Genomic DNA, 26,947 nt, shown 5'->3' with positions numbered 1-26,947 from the left:
AAGCTGTGACAGGCAGAGGAGGATCAAAGAGGCTGTGGAGGCAGGAAGCTCGGCTGGCTGCAGATTAAATGTTTACTTCAGGAGCTATTCAAAGAGCCTGTAAAAGGCAAATAACTTGCCTTTTGCAATGATTAGGAGGATTACTGCGTGGTGTTACTATTAAAGAGGCTTCAGGTGACTCAGAGAGATTAAGACCATAGCAGAACATCACCACCCTCCGCCCCCAGCCTCAAAACCCCAACAATTTTGTATCTGTTCATTGTGGAAGAAGTTGTGGAATTTTATCCTGTGAAACCTTTTCTTGTTTGAGATACATCACATCAGCTTCAGATCAAAGCCTCAGTGAGGTTGTAGAGCAGGTAGACAAAAAAGTGGTCAGATGATGTTCATATGAGACTTCTGGAGAAGTTTGAGGCTGGAGGAGCTGAACTGCAGATTGTTATCTGTAATGCTTTCCAGTTGCTTTGGTACAAGAAGATTGGAAGGTAGATGATGTGATGCCAGTTTTTAAAATGATTTTGAGATCTGGAGAACTGCAAGCTAGTAAACAAGATATGCCTAGGAGGCAAGCTAATAAACATTACTCTGAAAAACAGAATTAGTGTAAGCATGGAGAGATAAGATGTACTGAGAAAGAGTTAACCCTACAGTTGGTAGTTGATATCACAATTTATAAGTCTTAGAAGGGGTCAGCAAGCAATATTGACAAAGGAGGTCCAGTGGCAGTAGTCCACTTGGATTTGCAAAGCACATTTGTAAAGGTTACTCACCCCAGGCTGTTAAAAGATATAAATCTGCTGTTGAATCAGAGAAGTTTCTTAAGTAGCTGGGTAAAGAAAGGAAACAAGGATTAGCAGGAAATGTCCATTTTTCACAGGGATATTTTTTTCAGATTTGTGCATATCCATAAATGATATTAATATTTTTTCAGATATGTGCATATCTGTAAATGACATTAAAAAGGGGAAGGGCTACATAATGAGGTAACAAGCTATGGCAATAAAGTAATCAATCATTTGGGGGAGCAGACAGAAAACTGCATGGAGTGATTTGGGAAGGATTTCACAATATCAAATTACTAGGTCATTTGATTTCACAATATCAAATGACATAAATGATGGGTGAAATTTGATGTGGATAAATGTAAAATGATGCACACAGGCAAAGCAATTCTAGAGTTACATTTGCAATGATGGAGGTTCTGAGTTTACTGTTGCCATGCAGGAATGAGATCTTGAGGTTATAATGTGTGGCTTAATGCTTAGTACCACTAAAAATGCCAGTCGAATGTTAGCAATTAGGAAAAGAATAAGAGAATAAAATGAGAAATAGCCTTATACTATGCATTTATCCATATGGTTCCCTTGTTTTGACATTTTATAATGCATTGACCCTAATGGTCTATTCCCATTTCAGAAAGGCCATAATCAAAGACTGGAAAAGATTCAGAAAAGGATAGGAAAGACAATCAAAGGTATTGTGTGGCCAATATGAAAGGAGCCATTTAAATAAGGATTTCTCGAGTATGGAAATGAGATGGTTAAGGATATGACAGATATCTAAAAAATCATGAATTTTCTCTGGGATTGGAACAGCATGGAGAAAATGATGAGGGAAGACTATTTAATGATCAATTTTAAAACAGAGTCTAAACATCAAACCAAACTAGCAAGTGCCAAGTTTAAAGCAAATAAAAGTCAGCACTTCTTCATGTAACACAGAATTCAATTGTGGAAGTACTTGATGTAGGATGGTACGGGTACTAAAAGGCCTTTTTTGATTTTAGAAGTGAACAGATGAATCCTTTAAAGATGACTAAATACAGAGACTATGTCTGTCTTGGGAGCTACTTGAGGTGTAAATTGTGACAGGTTAGGACAGATATTCTGGGAAAATATCACTGCTGTTTCCCCTGTTTGAATTGTTCCCTGTCTTTCTTACACATCCACGCCCACTTTAAGGACAAGCTGATACCCATCCCAAACAAATACTGAATACCTCCTTTCCCACCACTTCCCAAAAGAAGAGAATAAAGAAAAGAAACTGGTGTGGAAAAAAACCCCAATCACTGAGGACTGAGGGGTGGGAAGAAGAAAGTGATAAGAAAAGAGAACAGACTAACAGGTTAAAACCTGGAAAACGGGGAACCAGTGGAACAGGGGGAACAGTGAGGATACCTGGAAATACCCCTGTATTTCCAATGATATCCAGGAACTGGTAGATGCTGCCTAGTGATGCCCTGCCCAGAGCACAGGAATAGAACTGGCACTGTTACTTTTTGGGATTCTGGGATTTCCTCTTCCTGGAGCTGGACATATCCAGCTTGGTGAGAAACAGGATAGTTGATAAAGAAGACCCCTAATTTAGTAAGTCTTGGGATAGAAACTGTACAATAAAGATGTGACAAGTGCAGCCAGAATCAAAATAATGAGTTTTGGAGGAGACAGAAGATGGGCATGTGTGGTGTGCCAGTTTTCCCTCTGACTGCAGAAAAGGCCTGACTTGAGGAGTCCTCTGAAGAAACTTGAACCTTCTGCTTGATGAAGGATTTTCCCAGATGATGTTCCCAATTGGCCATTGAATTAGCTCAAAGTAGAAACTGGCCACCGGGGTTCTTAATTTTCTTCTGACAATGAGTGGTCCTACAACCACGTATCATGGGTCTAAGGGGTTGTTAACTGTGTTTGGGTTTGAGGAGAAGGTAGAACAAATGATGTGCATACCTGGCAGAAAGTGATGACTGTTCCCTTGAGGTGGAGATCAGAGGGGCCTCTTGAACAGTAGATACCCCCTGTGTAGGTGTGGATGCCCTCAGGGACAGTGGGGAAAATCATGGGGTGGGGTTAGGGGTCGATGTGATGGTGTTTGTGATGGTGAGATGTGGCCTCACCGGAGCAGGTGCAGGGCTGGGCATTCAGTGCCTGCAGCTCTGCCTGGTGAGCTCAGCCCCTGCAGTCCCAGCACCAGCAGCTCGTGGTCATTTTCCCCAGTTGCTTCGGGAGCTGTGGAGCTCTGTCTGGAGAGGACACCTGAAGCCCTGCTGGTGGCTTTCTAGGATTGGGAACAGTTTCTCTTACCAGATATCTGCTGGAAATACAATACAGCAGAGAGGAATCAGACCAGGAGTTTCCTGGAGTGTGTGTAAGAATTTCCTGACACAGCTGGTGAGTGTGCCAGCTAGGGAAAGCACCTGCTGGACCTCTTGTTTGTGAACAGGGAAGAACTTGTGGGTGATGTGGTGGTTGGAGGCTGCCTTGGGCATAGCCATCACAAAATGAGAGACTTTTTGATGCTCAGAGCAGTAAGGAGGGGGTCAGCAGAACTGCCACCTCGGACTTAAGGAGGTCAGACTTTGACTTGTTTAGGAGGCTGTTTGGCAGAGTCCCTTAAGAGGCAGTCCTGAAGGGCAGAGGGGTCCAGGAAGGCTGGACATTCTTCAAGAGGATGTCATAAAGGTGCAGAAGCAGGCCATCCCCATGTGCTGAAAGATGAGCTGGTGGGGAAAAAGACCAGAGCTTAGTCTGAAACTCAGGGAATAAGGAGAGTGTTTCACCTTTGGAAGAAGGGGCAGGTCATTCAGGAAGACTACAAGGGTGTTGTGAGGTTGTGCAGAGAGAAAGTTAGAAAGGCCAAAGAGCAACCAGGATTTAGTCTGACTGCTGCCATAAAAGGCAATAAAAAGGTTTCTGCAAATGCATAAGCAGCCAAAGGAGGGCTAAGGAGAATTTTCATCCTTTATTGGATGTGGAGGAAAATATTATGGGAAAAAAAGAGAAAAAGGCTGAGGTATACACTTTGTTTTTGGGGGAGAGTGGTGGCAGGGAGTCAGCAGCCTCAGTGCTTCCTGTCTGGCTCTGACCACTGCTGCTGTCCCAAAAACAGATGCTTTGTGGGGACTGTGACCAAGTTTGTGATGGCTGTGATGGAGAAGGGTGTAGCCACCTGGCTGTAAACCCTGGGGCTGCCAGGGTGACACCCCACAGCTGAGGCAGGGCAGGTGAGGAGGATGGAGCCTGAAACTCTCAGGCTGCCACTGCCCCCCTGTGCTGGTGTTTGGAGCAGGCTCTGGTTTTGTCCATTCCTCAAAGAGGGACTGGGAGCATCCCTGAGGTGGGAAAGGTGCATTGTGATCTGCTGGTTGACTCTTGAGGAGCACTGGGGGTTGTTCTTCTTCCCCAGTGCTAAGGATGAAACTACACCACAAAGATGGCACATCTAATAGTATTCCTGTGCTCCAGGACAGCACCCACGTGACGTGCTGGCTACAGGGGGATTAAAATTTAAACACCTATGGAGAGCAATGTATGCAATTGCCTGCTGCATATTACTTCTGTAAGGCTGGCTGCAGGCCAGGCAGAAGGGGCTGCTACCTTGGTTCATATCGACGTTTTCATACTTGCTGTGCTGAGTGAGGGCCCTGGGGACACATTCCCTGCACTTCAGAGAAGCAGTGAAGAATGAGGATAAACCCATCGCTGCTGTTCCTGCTGGCTGATACTTGTTCTGCAAATGAGACGGTGCTCTGAGGTTTGGTGTTTTTGGAGTTTGTGTTAATTGGATGTGTTTCCAATTGTGTTTTGTTTTGCAGTACCTCCCTAGCCCACATGACATGATGGCTTCTAAGAGCAGAGCTTCTTCTGTCTAGCATTAGGCTCTCCGCTCATCTTTTACTTAAAGATATGCAGTAGCCTTTAGTATTGGTTTGACAGTGTTTCCAGTCAAGAAGAAAAATGTAGGTGCTAGGTCTTTGTTCATTAATTCTGTCTCCTAAACAGCTCTGAAAAGGGATCTGCCTGCAGGAAGCTGTAGAATGGTCTGGAAGAGTACTCAAATTATCCAAATTCAAAGCAAAGATCCTGAGAACTGCGCATCTGATTCCTAATCTTAGAGACAGGTCAGAGCTGTAGGTGTTTCCATTTTTTATCAGAAATTTGAAAGGCATCTGTGGAGACCAAGACATTTCTCTGCCTTGATGAGCACCAAGCTGTTCTGCTCTGTCTCCTCCACCTAAGCATGGGTTTTTTTCTGTTTCTCTTCCACAACTGACCCTGTTGGTAGGTGCCAGCAGCAGATAACTAATTTTTATGCTTATGCAGTACAACCTAGAATTCCTACAGAGTTAGGTGAATAACTTGGGTTGATGGATTTCTCAGCTTTACCTGAGAGAATTCGAGTGCTTCCTTCTGAGGTTCACCTCAGGGACAGCTCTGGTGACAGAGGTTTATTCCTTTCCTTGATGACCCTTTGGATAGCTTTGATTGGCTCTGTCTAAAGCAGGCAGGGAGGGAGAAGGTTTCTATGGTTATTCTAGCCACCCATCTGTCAGTCCTTCCCAGTAGTTTCAACTGCTTTAATTTCAACTACATTTGACAAGACACGATGATGTTGTGTTTGACAAAGATACACACTCCCACGAGTATCATGAAAATTGGTATCAGGGAAAGAACAATTTAAAGACTGATCATAATTACTGCAATTACATTTGTTGTTTTCTTAGTTGTTCAGGGGGAAAAAAAGGGAATGGAAAGGAATAATTGAACCATTTACTCTAAATATTCATCTTTACCAACATTAATGCTGGCTACCAGTATCAAATGACAAGGTTTCTGCTCTCTGCTGGAAAGTAACATTTGAGAAACAGAAGAAAGTGTGCTAACAGGGGATAATAGCAGTGCTGGAAAGTCATTGCTTAATTAAATTGTTTCTTGTGTTAATTGGCATGACACATCAGAAAGTAAATAACACAAATACTTATTTGGTTTATGGTGTAGATCTTCACCAGCATGATGTTTGGAAGGGAAAAACAAAATTTAAGACTTTCAAATTCTGTTCATCTATTTGGTGTGGCACAAAATAGAGAAGACAAATTGGAGATGATGTTTAACATCCAGCACAAAAGTTACAACACAATAGATTATTAAAGGCTGTAGATGCAGATTAAAGTCATAGATGCAGAAGCCTGATTTAAGCATGGACCTTGGTAAATGAACAAAATGCAGGCACAGGTACCAAATACAGAATCAAGTAATGCACAGTGGAAACAGCAATTGAGAAAATGTCAAGAGGAAACCCAGGGAGAATGGGCTTGTTTAGATTAAGTTTTGAGTAATTCAAAACAAGGTGAATTTCTTATGGTCATAGAATGTACAGAAACTGAAAATATGATCAACTGAGAAACTCAGCGTGTTCATGGTAAATTAAGGTATGAGGCAAAACGAACTACAGAAATAGTAAAAAAAGTAGTAGTAATAGATCAGCAAGGTGAGGTGCAGTCATCCAGATGATTTTTGTATTTTTCCAGTGCATTCATCAAAATGTTCACTTTGCTTGGGAATGCTTACTACATGTATTCCCTAGTTCCTGAGAGTCCAAAATTATGATGCTCAAAAAACCCAAAATAAAGCAAGAAGTGGGGAAAAGGATATTTTCTTTCCCTCACATTTTTTCCTCTTTAAATGTTTTTCATCTTTATTATTTAGAAAGGCTTGACTTAAAAATAAATCTTTTTACCTTAACAGTACTGTAAGAGAAAGAGGGATGATATATTCCCCCCTAAAGCTTAAATTACTTGAGTTGGAAGGTTACGTCAGTTGTAATGGAGACATCTTTTTCTTATGAGTGTTTTTGCAGACTTTGTTTTTATCTAATTTGTGTTAAAAAATACAAAGCAGCCATGATCTGAAGTAATGTGGCTTAATGTATTTCGACAGCCTTCATTTTCCCCTCTCTGCTTCATGTAATCAGCTTCCTACTTTTTCTTCAGCCATCTACTGAGTCTTCCAAAACAAGGATGAAATCTGTGATGTTAAAAAACCCCAAACCAAATAACAAATTTCTAAATAAAATGAAGACAACTTTTAAAAGTTCAATGAAAATGAATCCCCTCTATATCCTTTCTATACAGAAACAATGACAAGGTCAGAAACCCAGTTATCTTTCAACTTTCATCACCTCATTTCAGAACATCTGAACGAAAATGATAGCATGTTTGTAAAAATTCCACTTTAAAATTAGCTTTATGACCCACTCATTTTAAAGTTCTTATCAGCTCTATATGGAGAAGACCAAATACTATTCTGTAAGAGGATATTGATCATAGAATTACAAATGGAATAGTCATGATGATTAGCAGAAGCTGGAATGGGAGATGGATAAGAGAAATTATACTGGAGAAGAAACATACCATTACAAAAGAAAAGAACTCTCTACTAATTGCAGGGAGAAAGAAGTTGACAAGAGACTGGATAAAAAGAACACTAATTTACAAAGTACTGCTTTTTCAGTTTCTGTTTTCCCACTTCACTCTCCATACTTTTTTTTCTGATTTTCCATGTTTCTTTCCTTCCATTTGCCAGAGCAGAACTTGTTTTTTCATGTCTTGATCTAACATGAGTTAATGTTGCTCTTGCTATTTCTAGCAGGAGAGAAAAAAAACCCACTAACCTTTATCCAACTTTCAATAAGAGAAAGTAATGTTGCCCCAGGCCCAACATCAGTTAGACATTTTCTTTTCAACCAGTGTGTGATGCTGTAGCTTTTCAGCAGATATGGCTGCATTTAAAACCATTTAACAGATGTTAAAGAGTTATTTTCTCAATATATTTCTCTCATAGTACCTGTGAAACTGTTTAGACCAAGAATTTATTTTCAAAAATTATTCAGTCTCTATAGAGCATGCAGAATTGCATGTTACTCATTCTTTTTCCCTGAACTGGGTTGATGACCTGTTTCAACTGGAGAGAAACAGTAGTAAATAAATACTGTAGGTCTTCAGTTCTGCTACCACAGAACAGGTATGGGCTTTGAGACAAATAATTGTTTGATGTTTTTCAACCATTTGATGCTGCCATCTGCCAGAATAGTATTAATACTGGACAAGACAAAGCTCCTGGGAGACCTTATAGCACCTTCTGTGACCTGAAGGGGGCCTGAAAGCTGGAGAGGAACATTTTACAAGGGCGTGGAGGGATAGTGCCAGGGGAAGTGGCTTCTGAATGGGAGAGGGTTGGTTTAAATTTGATAATAAGAAGAAGTTCTTTACTGTGAGGGTGCTGAGGCACTGGCACAGGTTGCCCAGAAGAGCTGTGGATGCCCCATCCCTGGGTGTGTTCAAGGCCAGGTTGGATGTGGCTCTGAGCAACCTGATCTAGTGAAAGGTGTCCTTGTCTGTGTCAGGTGGGTGAAACTAGATGATTTTTAAGGTCCCTTCCAACACAAATCATTGAGTGGTTCTGTGAATATTTTCCACATTCTAACACTTCAAGAAAACCATCAGTAGGCTTGCAGCATTGAGAGCAAAGGCTGAGTGTCATTTGTGGAACTTTGGGGCTGTCAAGTGACATGTGCTGAGCAAGAGGCTCCTCTTCCTTTGGCTGGGGCGGAGGTGTCTTTGCAGTGTGTGCCCAGAATGGTGCTGCAGCCTGCTTGCAGTGTGTGCCAGGGTGGCTCAGACTCACAGAAGGGCCACAGCACTGTGCTCAGAAAGAGCTGACAGTACAGGAAAAAGACCTGGGGTAAATGGAGATAAAGCAGGTGAGACACTGTTACCTGCACTGAAGGGTTCTGTACAGCTGCCTTCTGCTCAGATGTCATCTCCTGCTCTCCAGCATCCCTGTCTTGTTCAGCTCTGTGGCAGGAATGCCCCATCTCTCCTCTTGTAGTGTGCATGGTTGCAGGTGGAGGGAAGGAGCACAGACAGGAAAAGGCAGCTGGATCCCAGTGTGCAGGGGCAGGGTCCTGCTCTGCTCTTTGCACCAGTTTCTTCCTCCCACTGACCTCTGTTGGACCCTCAGTCCACCCTGATCACAGTCCACCCTCCATCCTTCCTCTCTAGATTTGCTCTTCCTGGCAGTGCTCCCTCTTTGTTCCTTTACCCCTTCCCCGTTCAGGGGCACTGAGGACAGATGTATTCCATTCTAAGCCAGACCTTACAGCTGACGGTGCCTGGGTCTGTCAGCTGGCCTTTCACAGCTCTGCCTGCAACTTCCCTTTGCTACAAGAGAGAGATTTCTAGGCCTAGAAGGTTTACTTGGACCCCAAATATAAGAGATTCCCAGTTGTGGTGGCAACAGGCAGCTCACAAGTGGCCCATTAAGCCTTGCTCCTCTTGCTTGAGTTCAGAAATCCCCAGATCTCCCCAAGATCTCCCTCTCTTGCTTTGCTGGACTCAAGGTTGCCAGTCCAGTCTGTGGCAGTGCAGTCAGCAAGAGCTCAGTGAGGCCCAATACATGGATGTGCTTGTCAGGAGAACCAGTTAAGAGGATCACAGCCCTGAAGGGTGGTGTTTGTCATGCTTGTCATAGCCATGTCCTGCCTTCTCCAGAGGTCTGGCTGTGTCTGACCTCTGTGCTCACCTTTGTAACATGCAGTACAGGAATCCTTTTTTTTTTTTGAGTTCCCTGAGTTGCAAGGAGCTGCAACTCAGAGAACAGCAGCTTTACTCAGCCTAATTAGGAACATATGGGGGATGCTATTAAAGCACTTGGTTCTGATGAACAGAAACATCCTTTGGATGTGAAGGAAAAATACCCCTTAGTTCTTTCAGAAATGAACCTTCCTGCACAGCAGAAATTTGAGATGTGAAGGTGTGGTGGACACCCATCATATGCAAACAGCATTGTCTTTCTGATGTTTTTCATATTGCCATGTTTAGCCTTTTTAGGGGACAAAATCAGGGGTTTTTTGCATTTTGAATTCTTGGTGATGAATGCCTCGGGTTTCCCCACCCTTAAGTGCCTCCATGGCCCTGCAGGCCTGTGTGGGGTAGATTGCAGCATCTCTCTCCTGTCAGAAGATTTGTACTGGGGAAGTGCAGTGATGAGCGCTCTATAAAATGTGCCAGAGCTGCTAGAATGAGCAAGGGGCTTTGCATATGTCTGTGGAGGAGAAATTTGCTATAAAGAGTAAAAAAAAAAAAAAAAAAACGTTAGAAGATCATGAAAGTAGAACCATTCACATTCAATCCAACCAGACTAGACCTTGCTGAATTGATCCCAGGAATAGATGATCATTTTGACAGCTACATTTCTTGACAGATTATAGGAGGCTCAGGTTTAAGGACAGTACAATGGTTCCTCCATGACATGGGAGCAAATAACTTCAAGCAGAATTTGAGGATGGCACACAGGCTGAAGATAGAGTAAATTGCTGACTGCACAGAGCAGTCCTGGTTACCTAGCTGACTACTAACATGTGCTTCTTAGCATTTAGTTTTACTTTTTACATTTAATATTTTTTTAATTTTTAAATCTTAATAAAATTTTATCATGTGTATTTTGTATTATTGATATTTAAAATTTGAAGTGTAATGGCAGGTATTACAAAGGTCTTTTATCTTGCTGAGAGTGACAAAGCAAAGGCTTCAGCAGCTCTAAGCTGATGTGCAACCAATTCAAGCCATAATGGTGAAATGCCTTTTTCAGGGATGGTGGTTCAGTATAGAAAGGGGATGTTAAAGGAATTGATTCTTTCCCAGTCACACATCATGACTGGATGAATCTGCACTTTAGCCAAGCTTACATCATGCTTGAGAAAAACACAAGTGACTTGTGTTAATATGGAGAAAGCTGTGAGAAATGTAATAGTTGATGAGGTACAGGTGGTCTGATTACAAATGGAATATCTGATTTGAGTCTGTTGTGGCCTTAAACTCAATGTTTCTCCTGCTTGTTTAGGTGAGTTGGCTTAAGACTGGTAGAACAAATTTTAGAGGCATTCAGAAGCCTGAGCAGATGTGTTCCCACAGGAAACGAGGTGATTGCAGTAGACTGGAAGGGACTGAAAGATGTGGATCAAATCAATATGGACAGCACAAGTTCACTGCATGGCAGCAGCTTCCATCGACCTTCCACTGAGGTGAGTGCCTGGCCCAGAGCTAATGAGCCAAGGGGATGAGAAAGTTTGAATTCTGAGTTCAGAAATGGGTGTTGTGCATCACCAAGGCATCATCTGTGGGAGGGCTGGAATGCCAGTGAGCTCCTGAGGATCATACCTGGGCAGTTTGGCTTGCTTTGAACAGAATTGAGTCACTCCCTTCACAAGATCCATGGTGAGTAAGAATTTGCAAATGAAAGTGCTTTTTAACCAGTCATGATGGGAGTGGAACACAACATGAGAAAAACAGTGACAGTTCTGACAAGCCTGTAGGTCTGCATTCCTTGAATAAGGGATTCACATTGGAATGTCCAGCACTGTGTCTGTCCCAGCTTCTGCAGCACAGCCATGAAATCTTTTGAAGAAACACATTTGTCTGCATTTTGAATTTTAGAGATGCATTCACTAATAACTCACAGACAATCGACTTACCATGCAGTATTTTAAGGGCTGATTCATTGAATTACTGCAGCTTCTGCATTCTTGGATACCTGAATTTTCAGCTTTGTAAGGTTCAGAGTATGCAATGATAATGATTAGAAAGATAAAATCTATTTTAAATGCATAATATTTGAAGAATCACAAATACTGTTCACAAATAAGCTTAACAAATAATATACAGTTTGCAAAACCTTGAAAAATGTTGATAGGTGTACATATATATATGGTATTTTTATTTTGTTTGTGTACCTTGCTGGCTTGGAAAGCACCTTCAAGACACTTAAGAGTTTCATGGAGTCCTCGCAGGAAATGGTTGGGCCCAATCTTGTATGGTGAATTCAGTCAAATCAAAGCAGATCTAAAAGTCAACGAGCATAATCCACACCTCAGTGAACATTTTGATTTATATGAAAGGCTACCATAGGTGTAACATGAGTAATCTAAATTTTCCTGAATGTCTCCATCCCCAAACCCAGGATGTTGAGATGAGTCCTCCCAGCTGAAGGAAGCACACTCTGAGTTGGTGCTGTGATGGATGATGTGGGAAATGATTCTGGCTCACAAGGGGCGAGTGAGTCAGAATGGACAAACCAAAACACTGCAGAAGAAAATAATTTCAGCAGAATTGAGTAGCTTGCTATAGGGTACTCAAAATACAAAGGTGGTGTAGCTCCTCCTTGTGTTAACCTCAAAGTGGTGCAACCCACACTTAGGAGGAGAGCCTTGTGAAAAGGTGCTTTTCTCTTTCCTACTCTGTCACTCTGTTCCCTATTTCACTTTCAAACACCGTGACCCTTACAGGCACCAGCAAGGAATGAAACCATCTTGAAAGACACAAGTTTTTAGAACACACCAGATAAAGAAAGTAGTGCCTGTTGATTGTGGCAAACTACTGGAGTTGCTTGGCTGCTTGCAAGTTGTTTGTTACACTGACGTGGTGCCTTTCTTTGCTTTCTTTAGCAAACACGGACGGATTTCTCCTGGGATGGTATCAATGTGAGTATGCACTGAGTCACTTTTCAAATTTCTAGTCATAGGAAGACCAGGGTTTGTCTGACATTGGATACAGCGGAGGCCAGAATGGGAACATGGCTGAAAGTCCTTCGTGCTGCTGAAATTCTGGGAGTTGTTTCCAATTCAGAGGATGGTGATAGATTTTTGTTTGCTTCTGAGTCTTTTGCTGTCTGGCAGATATTTTGATCTGTAGGTGGCTGTTGAATTGCTTTCATCCTTTTGGGGACAAATGTGTGCCATTTCATATGTTCTGTTTTTGAGATTTCTGGGCACTGCTACATAAGAAAGGTGTCCATCCAGCATATCTAAAAAAAATAGTAGTCCTTGATTAGAGCATCATTGGATCTTCTCCAGGGAGAAGTTTGGGAGAAATGTCTCCCTCATTCTCAGCTGCACACAGAAGTAACAGAATTCTTTATGTCTCCTAGGGTAGATGGAGAGTACCAGTTAACTTCAGTTAAAAAGCAGATGAGAAGCAAAACTTTTAATTACACATGTTCCTTTTGCTCTTAAGACCTGTGCCATGAAAAAAATTTTTTTTTCTTTTTCACTAATGCAGAAACAGCATCCTGAAAAAGGAATAATGCATATTTATTCTACAGGACTTTTTTAAAGGGTACTTATAAAATATTTTCACATAAATTAACTTTATAGTTCTGTACACTTGGAAAGCCAGGATTAGCAGCCCCATTTTGAGTAGTGTAAGTGTTTTCAAATACAAAACTTTTAAAATACCTGTAGCTTTCTTCTTTACTGTGATTTGAAATCACTTGGGACATTGAATATAATTTTTAACTAATTCTCACCTCTTTCATTGTGGCACTTATGGCTTGGGATCTTTTGCCTAGAATCAATTATAGAAACAAATTGTGTTGGAAAATAATGGTGCATGCAGGAACTATCTAGAAGTAGTTTGTCTTTTTTTTTTCCTCACTGCACCTATGTCTAGCTGAAAGCAAAGTACACAAGGTCATGTTTCCTTAAAGAAAGCAGAAGACAGTTTCCTTACTTGCAGTTTCCCATTTTCCAACCCATACAGAATCCATGGAGCCTCTTTCATGAGGCAGCTCTTAGCCAGGGTAATTCCATAGATCTTCTTTGGTACCGAAGCTGGGTCATGAATTTCCTTCCCTTCCCATTCATTCCTGCCTTCATGTCACAGCTCTTCAGCCTTGCAGTAGTGGCAGCCCTCTGCAATTTACCTTCTTTTTTGGATGGGTTCCATGAGGCAGCTCACAGCACAGCCCCCAGGCTCTCCTGGAACAAGTGGTGGATACTGAGCAGGAGCACCTGGGCAGGAATGACCAGTGGGGGCATAGATGGACTTCCTCCAACAAGCTTCATCACCAAAGGAAATGCTTCATGGAACAAGGGCTGTGCTCTCACTTTTTACTGTTCTTCCTCTGCTTTCTGATTTCTTCAGCTCACATTGCACACACAGCACGTTCCTGCCTCCACAGTTACAGGATGCCTTAGCTGCTGCATTTACACTCAGTTTCCAGAAAATCTCACCTCTCATATTTTGGCAACTGACTGGAATTATACACAGTGTGACATCTTTACAATGCCTTCCTTTGCCTCCAGTTATTTCACTGCCCAGTTACTGCTCCACTCACTTTTTGTGAGGTCCAAGTGCTTGTTTTCTGTCAGGATTTAAAATTTTCAGTGTCATAGTCACTACTTTCGAGTATCCTTGTGTTTGAAACATTCTGGCCTTGATTTTCAGAGAGGTTGAAATGAAGAGCAGAAGCAATGTTTATTTAGCCCTTGTGAAAGTTAAGCCTCATATGCAATGCCTGGCATCTCTGAAGAAGCCTGATGAATTCATCTTGAGAGATTATTTTTGTGATGATGTTTGTGATGGCTGCCTGTCCCAACAGTGCCCTGTCCTTGTTATTCAGGGACTGAGGATAAACACAGAAAAGGCAGTCAAGAAAATTAAGCAGAGCTGTAGAGCTGTAGACCAAATTTCTTTACAGATGTAGGTGCTTGAAACAGGACCCATCACTGATATAGTCATGATCATTTTATTAAGGCTATATAAGAAGAAAAAAAACCAAAGTACCAAGAAATTGGTAGTACAATGCATATATGATACATTACTGTGGCATGCCTGTTGCACTGACAGCTCCCCACTGCAAGATCCCTGAATTGTCCAACAGCCATGTCTTGCATCTCTAACAAAGAGTTGGGAATGGTGCAGCATGTTTGTGGAGGGCTGGCAGCTGCCAGGGAGAGGCTTCTCACAGCCTCTTTCTGCCTCTCCCTCTGGCCTTGCCTCAGTCAGTCCCAGTGCTGTGCAATATCGAGTCCTGGTTAAACAGCCTCTCATTTTCCTTTCCTTCTTTTGTTCTTACTGCTTGCTTCTGCTCCTCATCTTCCAACTACCTGCTGTTTTCTCATTTCAGTTCACTTCCTTTTCTCCTTCCTGTATATCATTTCTTCATATTCTCTCTCTTTTCAGCTCTCCATGGAAGATACGACCTCCATCCTTCCCAAGCTGAAACGCAACTCCAATGCTTATGGGATTGGGGCTTTGGCTAAATCATCTTTCTCTGGTGAGGTCCTCAAAATTTGACTTTATCCTTGGCAGCTTCTCTCCACAGGCCTTTGTGCCTCTTCCCATATATCTGTCACTCTCACAACTGCTCCTTTCTGGCTTTCACCTTTTCATGGCCTTAGAGGAGTCTCCAACACCATGGTTCTAAATACAGAAATCTCACAGTTGTTGCCCTTTTAAAGAACAGATTTGTCTTACTCTTGTTGGCTTCTCACTGTGCACCCCTGCTCAGACATCTTCAATTGCTTCCCCTCAGTCTTGGGTTTAACCCCCTTTTTTGTTTCTTAGTTTGTTCACTTCCAGGCTTCATCCTTCATGCCCAGCTCTATCCTAAATGGATTCTAGGCAAGGAAGGAAATGGTCTTTCATATTTGGGGTTTCCCTTTTTCCCCCTTCTGAGAGTTTGTCCAGGGAAAGATGGAGAAACTCCCCTGGAGAGTGACGCAGTGAAAGGTGGGAGACACCCAACCCTAGTCACGCATCCTGTCAGGACAGGAGGGGAGAAGCTCCGCTTCTGAGAGAAGTAAAATCCCCGTCGGAAAGCGCCGGAGCTGTGTAATAGCCCTGCCTTGTTTCCCAATGTCTGGCCCCTTAGGGATATCCCGCAGCATGAAGGACCACGTGACGAAGCCGACGGCCATGGGGCAGGGCCGCGTGGCGCACATGATCGAGTGGCAGGGCTGGGGCAAGGCGCACAGCCAGCAGCAGCAGCACACGCACGAGAGCGCGCGCAAGGACGCCGACGCCTACTCGGACCTCAGCGACGGCGAGAAGGAGGCCCGCTTCCTCGCAGGTAGCCGTGCCTGCCTCCTGGCACCTGCCTGGGGTCGGTCGGGGGGCCCCCAGGGGGGAACCCCTGAGAGATTCCAAAATGCAGAAGCTTGAGAAGAGCACTCGGGACAGGCTGAAGTAGAGAGAGACTTTGGTGGTTGGGATATTGCCAGTGGAATGCAAGGTGGAGAGGGTGAGGGTCAGTTGTGGGTGATGGGTGTTGCTGAGATAGGACCAGAGTGGGACAGTGTGACCAAAAGATGGGGTAAAGGATGATGGTGAGAAGTGGAGACTTTAATGCATTTTTGCTTCCCTTCCCTGTCTCCTTTGGCCCAGGGGTGATGGAGCAATTTGCTATTTCTGAGGCGACTCTCATGGCCTGGTCCTCCATGGATGGTGAGGATATGAGTGTAAACTCAAATCAGGACAACCCAGCAGGCAACTACTCTGAGAACTATCAGGAGCTGATGGAGAGCCAAGGTGAGTTCTAGTGCTTCTTGCTAATCTTAGACACCCGCTTCCTGCTCTGGTTGCTCTCTTTTGCTCTACTCTGTTTTATTCTGTAGCCCCAGTCAGATCTCCTAGAGTCATCCCTGTTTGTGGAGCTGTCCAAGGAATCTAATCTTAGCAGAGAGTTTCCAAAGCCCAGTTCCTTTTGCCTTTTTGGAGCACAACTGTGGAAAACTACCAGCTCTTGCAGTCAGTTGTGGGTATCAAGGTCACCTGCCAACTGCCCAGAACTGTGTTTTCTCTTTGCCCTCCTTGCCTCTAAAGGTGGATTCACCCACCTTGTGCAGTACAGTGCCATGCTCAGGCACACAGGCTACCAGGATGAGCCAGCCTGGCCTAGGGAGAGTGTCTAACTGTGTGTTGTTTGCCTCCTTTGCTTGCAGAGCACATGGCCCAGACGCAGTATGACAGCTGGCCTCACTCCTACGTCTCGCAGGGCATGTACTGCTTAGGCTCCTCCGACGCCTGGGAGGCCAGTGACCAGTCCCTCATCGCCTCCCCAGCCACTGGCTCCTACCTAGGCCAGAATTTTGATGAGTCCCAGACAAACCTTCAGGAAAGCATTTTGCTTCAGAGCAGCTTTCTCCAGCAGCAGCAGCTGCAGCAACAGCGGCAGGAGCAGAACTTCATCCAGAGCACGGGGCTGGTCCACGTGTGGCCCCTGCAGACTGCTCAGGGTGGGGGTGGAGCTGAGTCCAGCACGTACATGGAGGACCACATTGAGGATGAAGGGAACCCAAGGCTGGAGAAGGCTCCTCTCCTAAACAAGAAGCCCTCTCCAGAGGAGGATGATGCAGTGTGCCGGGACCTGGAATCTTTGTCTCCTCGAGAGGAGATGGAACATGCTGCACTGAGCCGCAAAGTCTCAGATGTCACCTCCTCTGGGGTGCAGTCCTTTGATGAGGAAGAGGGAGAAACAAACAACTGATGCTTTCTGTGAAATACTCATCATTGCTGAACAAAGAGAGGGGTGGCAAGGAATGCAATGACAGGGATTCTTCTCTCCAGCTCCCCATATTTCCAGGCAGACACACCTTCCATTCCTGACATTTAATTATTTTTTTAAATGAGGAAAATGTCAAAGTGATTGACACATAAAAACCTTTTCTTCCCCTCCCCCATGGACACATATTTTGGATTTTCATTGCTCTGGGCAACATGTGATGTGCTTGGAGAGATCTGGATTGGTAAATAATTTCTAAGTCTTTTTAATACAAAGTCTTGGCTGTGGATACAAACTCTTCTGGTACTGGGGATGTGGCTGATGAGACAGGCTTGGTTTAGGGAGCAACTTTGTGGCTAGAATTCATCTTGGCAGAATGGATGTTGCTCTGTGGACATGGCCCCCTTCTATTTCGTAGAATATATGAATATAAACTGGTTTAAAATGAAGCTGTGGCTTTGCAGATCTAGATTGCACTAGCGTTGGGATTGTGGCTGATGCAGAGGATCAGGCCATGGAAGATGTGCTGTGTAACCAGATCCTCAGTAGCACCTTGATACAAGCTGTAGGGTTGATGGGTACGAGCTGTGCTCCCAGAGCCTGGGCTGTGCTGCCAGAGTGGCTCTGTGGGCATGGCTCTGCTGTGGCGTGGAAAAATGGGTGCAGATACAAACCTAACCCTGCTCTCAGATATTCATGCTTTGGTCTCTTCCGTTTGTTTGTTTCTCTCTTTGACATTTCTGCCTTCCCAGGAGCTGGCAAGAGCGGTGTGTCCTTTTGGCAGTGGGCACTGGAAGCCAGTGGAAAGGACATTTTCAGCAACAGAGACAGTCATAAAAAGCTGACTCTTGCAGGGGGCTTGAGGACATGCCCATCTTGGTGCTGCTGCTGTGTCCTTCTGTCTTTTCCTTGCCAGCAGAATGGGGAGACCCAGAGAGCAGGCAGCAGGTCCAGGAACAGTGCGTACAGCTATGAGATCACAGATACCTAGTTTACATTAGAGTTTTCAGTTTTTGCACTTTTTTTTAACCTTTTTATATTCTGGATAAGTGTTCATAACAAAGCAGTTAGTAATGGGAAAGGCCTGTACTCCAGTCATGACTTAACAGAAATACTGCACCTCTCCCATTTCTGCCACTCCTGCAGTGCCAAATATAGCTGGATGAAAAGGGGTGAGAGGAAATTTTCTCCTCCTCTTTGTCTTCTTCCTGCCTATGTTTTCTTCTTTTGTTTTCCTACCCCCAAGCAGTGTAAATAATGCTCAATAGTTGGTCTGTTTGTTTTTCCCTCCCATCTCTTTTTTAGGTGTGGAGAAATCTGATTTCAGGAGTTTCCCGTATTTGTACGGGGTATATATTTTTTGTTTAAAAAAAACATGATTCTCTGATTAGGGGGAATTTGGTCTCTTGCAATTCCTCGCCATTTTTTTCACAGACCTCCTTTTGGGAGGGAGAGGTTTTGAAAGGAAATTGTTTCACTTTCAGCTCTCACCAGAAAATAAACAGGGACAAAGGCAAAAATTATATAAGGTTATTGATTTTGCTGGAGGACTGAAGAGAACCAGCAGAGATTACCTGAGTGCTGAGTTTTAATTGCAAGACCTCTTGCAAGGAAGCATCAGCAGAGCATGGGTGTAGATCAGATGCTGGATCTGATGAGTTATAGAAAGGAATTTGCCTGGACACTGCCATACTGTTCCAGGAGCAACTCTTTTCTCACTTACTCTGACTCATATTTGCTCTGTTTAATTCATGATACATTTGTCTCTTCTTTGCCTCCTCTTCAGGCTTGGTGTGTTTTTTGGATGACAGGAGAGTGATACATGCTTCTTTCCTGCTTCAGGTTCAGTTCGTGCATATTTTCAGGGAAGAATGTCTAAGGCGAGCAAAATGTCACTGAAGGAATATCATCAAGTCTCAGAGTTTAGACAGCTCCTGGCAAGCAAAGCAAATGATGTCCAGGAATTGTGAAAAGTAGGAATGGGACTCTCAGGAAGAACTTTACCCCAATCAGCTTTTTCCCCACTGACATGGGCAGCTGCAAAAAGAGGGACTCCTTTTTCAATACCCAGGTCTTTCCAGCCAAGTCCACTTCAAGCAGATCTGTCTTCCCTCTCCATTGCACCTCTAAATGAAAGACCTCTGGGATGTTGAAGTTACACTGGTAATTTGGTGTAGGTAAGAGAGAAAAGTTTTTGTGACCCATCTTTTTTTACCTGTTTGCTTGGTCTTGCTTCCTTTCTTTCTAAGGAGGTCGCTCTTCTCCTGAGTGATGAGCTTTCAGTATCTCTTCAGAGATGTTTACACATTCAGGTACTAACTTCCCCTGGGCAGAAAAGCTTGATAAAAATCATCTCCTATAGTTCTTGCAGGGCCAGTGGTAGCTCATTGTCCTGAACTGGCTTGGGTCCAGCTGTAGAGCAGGGCCTGGGAAATCACACTAGCCAGAAAAAGGAGATGGGGCAAGTGCCAAGAGCACTTCAGCAGATGAGTAAATGAGTAAGTTTAAACCTATTTTTATTTCTCTTTTAAAAGGTCTTTAGGGAAACAAAAATGGTTGGGCATGTACCTTTGTGGGAGATTTGGGTGGCTTGTTTGTTTCTTTCTCCAAACCATTTTGTTCCCATGTGTCTCTCCAGGACCAATCTGGATGTTTACAGTAACTTTCAGAGTAGCTTCTGATCATCCCTTCGTGTTGTTTACAGGACTGGGACAAGTGGCTCAACTTGTCCAGGGCTTCTTTTTCTTTAAGATGGTCATGTGGTACATTTACTAAGATGTCTGATTGATGTCTAAAAGATATACCTTATCTCCATGGAAAGCAGTGACAGGGAGTTATCTGCATAAGGAAAAGTGTGAAAAAAATTGACCATATAGAAAATTCTGTGGAGTCCAATAGGAAGAGAAAATCTGTAGATTCTTCTAGTCTCTGTGGAATTGGGATAAAGAATTATACCCTGCTTTATTGTCCTATTTCTGCTGTCTTAGAAACCAGTAGAGAGCCTCATTCTCTGTGAATGCAGACTGGTTTGAACACCACTCTCTGTAAAAACCTTCCAGCTTACTAAATTCTGTAATTTTTTTTCCTTAAATGACTTAACATTCTGTGAACAATAAAATTTCAGCCTTTTCCTGAAAGAAAGAAAAAGGCTATTTTGCATACCTCTCCACAGTCCAAAAGAGCTAATTGCTAGGAGTCTGACTAGAGAGAGCAGGTCTTCCAGTTCACACTTGCCACCCGAGTGAGCAGCCTGAGCTGAACTGGAAAGGCAGTTTGAATCTCTTTGAAAGTGGAAAATTGTTTGTGTAATCTGGCCCTTTCTTACATAACAGGCCTGCTGCCTGTGTGTATCCAATACCAGCGAGAGAGACCTGGAACCTCCTGTACATTTCCCAGAAAAGCTGTTATTATATAGATACTCCTATTCAAGCATATGGGAGGCACAGGTGCTCTGTGAGCAAAATTTGGCCTGCAGTCCCTTTATCCTGGTGAGGAGGGATGAGTTGGAGAGAGTCCAGCCAAGTAGTCAGAGCCCAAATTGTGTTTGTGAGGCTGTAAATAAGAAGGAAAGGTGAGCTCAGTATCCCTGATCTGCAGTTACTAAGAAACTGAGCTCTGCTGTTTGTTGCCACAAACCCATTATGAAGCAAAGCTGCACTACAGAAAAATTTGGATATTCTTGAAGTAGTGGAGATAGAAGATTCCCATCTTTCCTCCAAGCCTTTGTTCTTCAGTAGGAACTTGTTGAAATTACTGTGCTAAGCATGAAATAAGGCTTAACCAGAAGTGACCCTAATTTAAAATCTTCTGCTGGAAGAAAATTTTCCCTTGTTCCTTCTCCCATGATTGCTCATACCTGATTAGTTATACTCTTTCATAAGCTTTTCTTTTGTATAAATCTGAAGCTTTCTTTACAAGCCCTCTGGGTTCTCTTCAATTCCATTACCTCAGGCTCTGAGACAGAGAAGTTTATCTGCTTCTTTCAGTTTTTGTGCCTCTAAATCATCATCTTCTTCTGGAGAGCTGCTGACAAGTCATCCACTTGCTTTTCCCCCTTAAAAATGGTAACATCACCTTTCAGGACAGGCTTGCTGCAGAGAACAAGTTTAGCCATGCTTCTAGGCTGATCTCTTGGTGAGCTGCTTTGAAGGAAGAGGAGCTCTGCTCTGACCATGCTCACCTCCCACAACCCTTGGGCAGGTGCTGATGCACAGCTGGCCCACACCAAGCCAGCGACTTTTACCCTGCTATAAAAGTGAAGATGGAAGAGCTGTGAGCAGAGTAAGAGAGAGTGCTGTTCTCAGCAGCTGGCCTTCCTTTATATCAGGTTGGAGAAACTGGGAAAGTGCACTTTGAAATGGCATCTTCATTATGAGTCTAAGCTGCTCAAAGGAGCTGTCCTGCCTCCTCTCTTCCACCACCACCAGCTCTGTACTTCTACTGCCTAAAAAGCACCAGCACTAACACTCATTTGGCTGCTCAGGAACTGGCCCCATTGAAAACTAACCCAGTCCCCTACCTAAATAAAGGTTTCAGTGAGGTGAACTCTTCATATTGCTTCTCTTGGTGAGGCAGGCATCACTGAGGGCTGGTGAAATGTGTAGATGGTCGTGTGGAAGACTGGTTGCAGATGCAACTTAAGTTGGCTTAAGCTGATTGTGGTATGTCTGTCTGAAAAGAATAAGACCCGCTGGGGTACCAAGAAGGACATTATTCCCCATTTTCTTCCTTAGTGTTTTCCTTGGAATTTTTAGTATGCTCTTACTTGATTTGGTCTTTGTTATTTATGCCCTGTTGTTTCCCTCACTGTTCCCTTCCACAGGCCCCTTTGAGGTAAACCCTGGAAACTGGGCAGGAAGACATGAGTAACTTGATATATGCATGAAATTAATAAAATTAACATGCACAAATTGTGTATGCACTCAGTGATCAAACTCCATGGCAGCTAAAGATACTGACAAGTCTTATCCTGTAATTGCAAGAGGGGAGACTTGTTTAAGAGTGAAGAATAGCTGTTGGAAGGGTTATCTATCCCTATTTTCAGGCCAGTTCCAGTCCAATGTGAGATACAGAAGAGTACTTCACACCTAGACAGAGCCTGTGCCTGCTGTACTGTGTACAGCAGCAATGAAAAATGTTAGTTGTTGCCCTGGAGAACTGGAGAAGGAAAGTCATCTCTCTGTTTGACAGAGGTAGGAGGTGTTGTGGTGAGGCAAGGTTGTGTGCAACAGCTCAGGCCTGTGCACCACTGTGTGTGGCAGAGAGGGAAAGACATGGAGGGAAAGGCTTGGGAAAAAGTCCAGAAAAGCCTGATGTCTTTTGTTTACACAACACAGGTAAGAAGCTTCATGGCAGACTCCCAGCGGAGTGGACGGAGGTACAGAATTGCTAAACAAGCTGTAAGTCCAGGATTGTTGCAGCTTATGGTACTCCTTAGTCCAAAACACACTTTTTTTTTAAGACAGTGATAGGAAAGAGACCTGCCTGGATTTGGGTACCTGCTAGCTTCTTCTTCCTTGTCTTCAAAAAAAAGCTCACAGTGTGTTTTGTTCTTCAGGGAAATCGTATGAGAAGTACACAAAATAAGAATTTACTCCTTGCCCAAATGAAGTTAGTGTGAGTTCTGATCTCACTGGAAAGCCAAAATACCTAAATTCAGCTTAGTTTGCCTTAACTGTTGTATTGCTAATTGCCTAGAAGGAGAAGCAAACTCAGATAACCTGCCTCTAAATGCTATAAAAAGCAGAGCAATGTTGGCAAAGTCTAAGCTCTTCCTTCTAATTTCTCCCAGGTGGATTTTCCAGTGTTCCTTGTTCAGACAACTCTGGCATATCTTTTAAACAATCTGTTTGACTTTTTCTAAAAGAAAAAAAGAAAAGAAAGGAAAGAAAAAAAATTAAGTCCAATACAGAGATTATCAGCAGCTTACAGCTAGAAAAATGTAAATAAGTAATACTTTCATCTTTGATTTTCCTCCCCTGTAGCAATCTGACAGGGAAAGATTTCTATGCCATGGCTCAGGGAAAGGAAAAATAAACAGGGAAAATGTGAGTAAAATGGTGCCTATTAGAACTAAATGTATGTGTAGGACAGCCTACAGTCATTAAAGCACAGTCTCAAATACGATTGCAAGCTGCAAAGTCAATGTCAGGTGCCTCTTTTGTACCATGGGCTTTTCCCAGGCTGAGTAGTAGTGGACCTGTGCATAAGCAGAAGAGCTGCACTTATGTGCCAGATCAGTGTCTCTGTGTGTCTCAGAATATGTCCTGGAGCCTGGGGGCACTGTGCTCCCTGAGCAGCACAACCAGCTCTGTGGACTGGCTGGGATAAGGCGTGAGGGTTATGATATTAACAAATGGACATGGAAGATCTGCGCTTGCAACATCAGGGTCTATTTACATCCTTGCACTGACATTTTCCCCAGCATAGGCAGACCAAAGTGTTATTTTTTCCTTGGAAATGAAGAGAAGCTCTATGATTGTCAGTGTTGGTCTGCACAAAAGAAAAGAAATTTGTGCTGTATTTTTCCAGTGCAGATACACATTGTTGGAAGAGGAAAAATTTAGTCAGGCTGTGATTCTGAGAAAGAGCATGTTTACTGAACTGTAAAGACTTGTTCAATAATGTTTTCAGTGCAGATACCACAGAATCACAGAATGGTTGAAAGGGACCATCAAGCCCAACCCCTCTGCCTTGGGCAGGACCTACCCACTGATGTGTAGTAGCTGCTGTCTTCTGGGAAGAGAGGGGTTGCAGTGTTCTGTGGAAAGAATGCTCCTGCTAGGATCTTCCTCATCTCCTTCAGCTGGGGACATTTTAAATGCCCTCTGAAACCTAGTCTTGTTTTCGCTTTCCCATAAGGGATCAAATGTCCATGCTTGCAAGACAAAAACATCTAAAAAGGCTTTTCTCCATTATGGAAACAAGATTGTTGCAAATCAAGATTTGCTTCTAATAAGATAAAGGCATGTAGTCCAGATTCATTGGCCTTCTGGATTCATTTTCATTGGGCATGGAAATCCAGTCATGATTGGATTGGAGGCCACAAGGTTAAGAATCCTCTTCCAGAGCTCTGCCATGTTCCCATGAGGCAAGTGTAGGTGGATTTCCCTTCTTTTCAGATTCTGCATGCTTGAGCAATGTAGCAAGCCAAAAGCTCTTTTGCAGGTATATATTCTTGTTTGGCTTTAATTTTTCTTCTCTGATTTTTGGATGTTGTGCATGATTGGAGGTCTCTGGGAATCCCTACACTATAAAACTGGAACTCAAAAGTAATTTTACAGGGAACAAGATTCCTCTTGTTTCAGCTCTTTTCAGATGTGGGTAGGTACAGGCAGAGGATTTGGGAGGTATGAGGGTGGTGGATGGGAGTCTCAGGGGTGGCATGCAGAATGGATTCCTGAAGCATGTGTAAAAATATCTCAAGGCTCGGGTCTGCAAATATTGTATTCTCAGTATCTGAAACTCCTTTAGCATAAGTGTATGGGACAATGGAGGTTGCTGCAAAGCAGTTTTCAAGGGCTTCCCCCAAGCCTGGACGTGTTTTCTGTAGAGGGGAGGCTGCATGGGGATTGTCTGTTTCCTTTTCAGCTAGTGTTTACAGAGGTGCATTGATGTTTGGGGAGAAGGTACTGAATGCAAGTAAAACAAAAAGGGAGAGGGACCCACTACTGAAAGCTTTCATCCTTACATTGTCCCACACTAGCCCTTAATAACTAAAATGAGTCTGATTTGCCTTTGGTCTTCCAGCTCCAAAACATGTTTGCCTGAAAATTTTTGTTGGATATACTTCGCATGTTTTGATAATGTGACTTACGAGATAAACACTTCTACAAAGCTATATATAAATACATCCATGTGCAACCACCTGCATACATGTGCACACATTACATATAGACTTAGAGAACTATATGGCACTACACACCTCCATGCCTGTACGTGGCAGCAACCACAGTAAAGGAGGGGAGGTAGCTCAAAATAGCATGTACAGTCCTTTATGGAGTTGTTATTAAACAGAATGTGGTCTTGCCCTCCTGGCTGGTGGAAGTGTTTTATTTCTGTGGGACTGGTTCCAGGGGACTTGCGTCTCAGGAAGGAGGATCCTAGGAAGAGGGGGTGGGTTTCAAAGAGACAGTCTGATGGAGCACATTGAAAAGGATCCATGGTGGCTTGGAGAAGCACCCCAGAGTAGGAAGTATCTGATTTCTCATTAAGAAAGAACATCACATGTTTGACTATACTGGGCTAAAATCTGATGTGTGTCTATGACTACCAGGACATGTATCCTAGGCCAGGTTTGAAGATAGAAAGCATCACATCAACACAATCCTCTAATTTAGCACAGAGTGAGTTTTCCTGTTCTACTGAATAAGCATTTTCCAGGTGATACACACAAGTTTTGTCCCAATACTGGTGAGATGCAGACACATCTGACTCAGAGTTGGACAGAAATTTCACAACAGCCCATTAGGACACAGAAAGGTGTCTGATGCTTAGGTTGTATAAGGCACTGACATTGGGTAGCACGACTCCGGGTTCACGTTTCAGTTTTAAATGCTTCTCAGCTCGCTGTCCTCATAGCAAATTGGGGAATTGGTCCACCCAGAGGGAAGGAAACATCTCTGCACTTCCAACATTGTTGTGTCTTCTGCTTCTGATGCAGGACATGAGGTAGATCCAATAGCTTGTTTGCCATAGTTTGTTTGCCATGTGAGACTTCTAAATTCTAGCCATGAAAGGTATTATTTCCTTGTCAAGATATTTGTGCTTTTCAGACTCTGTTTCTTCCAGGAGCTAAGCCATGTTTCTTGCCCTGCTCAAGGCATAGCACATTTTACAACCAGAGCTATTGCACTGATTTTTGCTTTCTGTGTTCTATTTGAATTTTATTTGCTTCTTTCCAGTTTACCTGCTTTTGCTACCAAATAGGTTGCCACCCACCACTTGGTATGTATGTCTGCATAACTACATTCATAGAATTAATTGTGACTTGCATAAGACACACTTACTTAACTGCTTTAGGTTTTTGTTAGTTGTTTTAGAGGGTTTTTTTAAATTTTATTTTTGTCAATCCTTGTAAGTCTCCCCTGTGCTCTCTCCTGGTTTTGTGTGTGGTTTTTGTTTGTTTTGGTTTTTGTTGTTGATGTTGCAGTTTTTGTTGTTGTTTTTTTTTCTTTCCCCAAATGGCCTCTAAACTACTTTATTTTTGAAATGTAGTGTATCAAATGAAATCAGTTATTCCACATATGTTTTAAGACTTGAGTCCCTGGGAAAACAAAATGTCTCTGGTCCTAGAAGTTATACCTCTGCATGGGAAAAACATATTTTTTCCTTAATTTCACATTATGCTGCGAAGATGCTGTCCAGCTGCTGAATGTTTCACCTAAAAGAACTCTTTTGTCATCATACTAGGTTAGACTTACCCCTCAGTTCATTTCGTCTTCTCTGGATTTAGCTGCTTAGCCCCAGCATGAACCTTGTTCTATGCTATCTGCCTGAGGCTCTCAGCTCCACTTTCTGCTTATTTCTTTGTTTAGACTAGATGGCAAACCTGCCATATGTTTCTCTCCCGTTGCTGTTTTACAATACCTCATATGTTATTTCTAAGTGATTAATGAGAAGGGTAACTAAAAAGGGCATAAGAGCACTCTTGCTGTACACCTCACTGGATCTGCACTTTGCCAGCTGCGAGGGTACTGCATGGTTCTCAGACAGATCTTATCTTCTGTGCCAGAGAAATTGCCAGTTTGAGTTAAGCATAGGATTCTGTGACATGCTTGGTCACAATCCAGCCATCCCGGCTCCCATTTCTTTTCACAGCCTGTTTGCTTAAGTGC

General features: G+C 43.2%; 1 protein-coding gene across 2 annotated transcripts in view; it reads left to right on the top strand.

Annotated features, from left to right (window-relative positions):
• FAM131B (family with sequence similarity 131 member B) overlaps positions 1 to 25,144 on the top strand; it is a 32,542-nt gene extending 7,398 nt beyond the window's left edge. The window contains exons 2-7 of one of the 2 annotated variants that reach the window (XM_071433115.1): positions 10,745 to 10,854; positions 12,274 to 12,309; positions 14,792 to 14,885; positions 15,483 to 15,680; positions 15,995 to 16,138; positions 16,552 to 25,144. In XM_071433115.1, coding sequence (XP_071289216.1) covers positions 10,745 to 10,854; positions 12,274 to 12,309; positions 14,792 to 14,885; positions 15,483 to 15,680; positions 15,995 to 16,138; positions 16,552 to 17,096 — 1,127 coding nt within the window. In that variant the 3' untranslated portion in view covers positions 17,097 to 25,144. Of the gene's footprint in view, positions 1 to 10,744; positions 10,855 to 12,273; positions 12,310 to 14,791; positions 14,887 to 15,474; positions 15,681 to 15,994; positions 16,139 to 16,551 lie in introns of both variants that reach the window. The other variant, XM_071433114.1, reaches the window with a different exon arrangement.
• Positions 25,145 to 26,947: the final 1,803 nt, after the last annotated feature.

Source organism: Agelaius tricolor, unplaced genomic scaffold, assembly GCF_023055355.1.
Source record: "Agelaius tricolor isolate 1412-34295 unplaced genomic scaffold, bAgeTri1.0.p SCAF_9, whole genome shotgun sequence".
Classification (NCBI taxonomy): domain Eukaryota; kingdom Metazoa; phylum Chordata; class Aves; order Passeriformes; family Icteridae; genus Agelaius; species Agelaius tricolor.
This window is presented reverse-complemented; position numbering and strand designations above follow the sequence as displayed.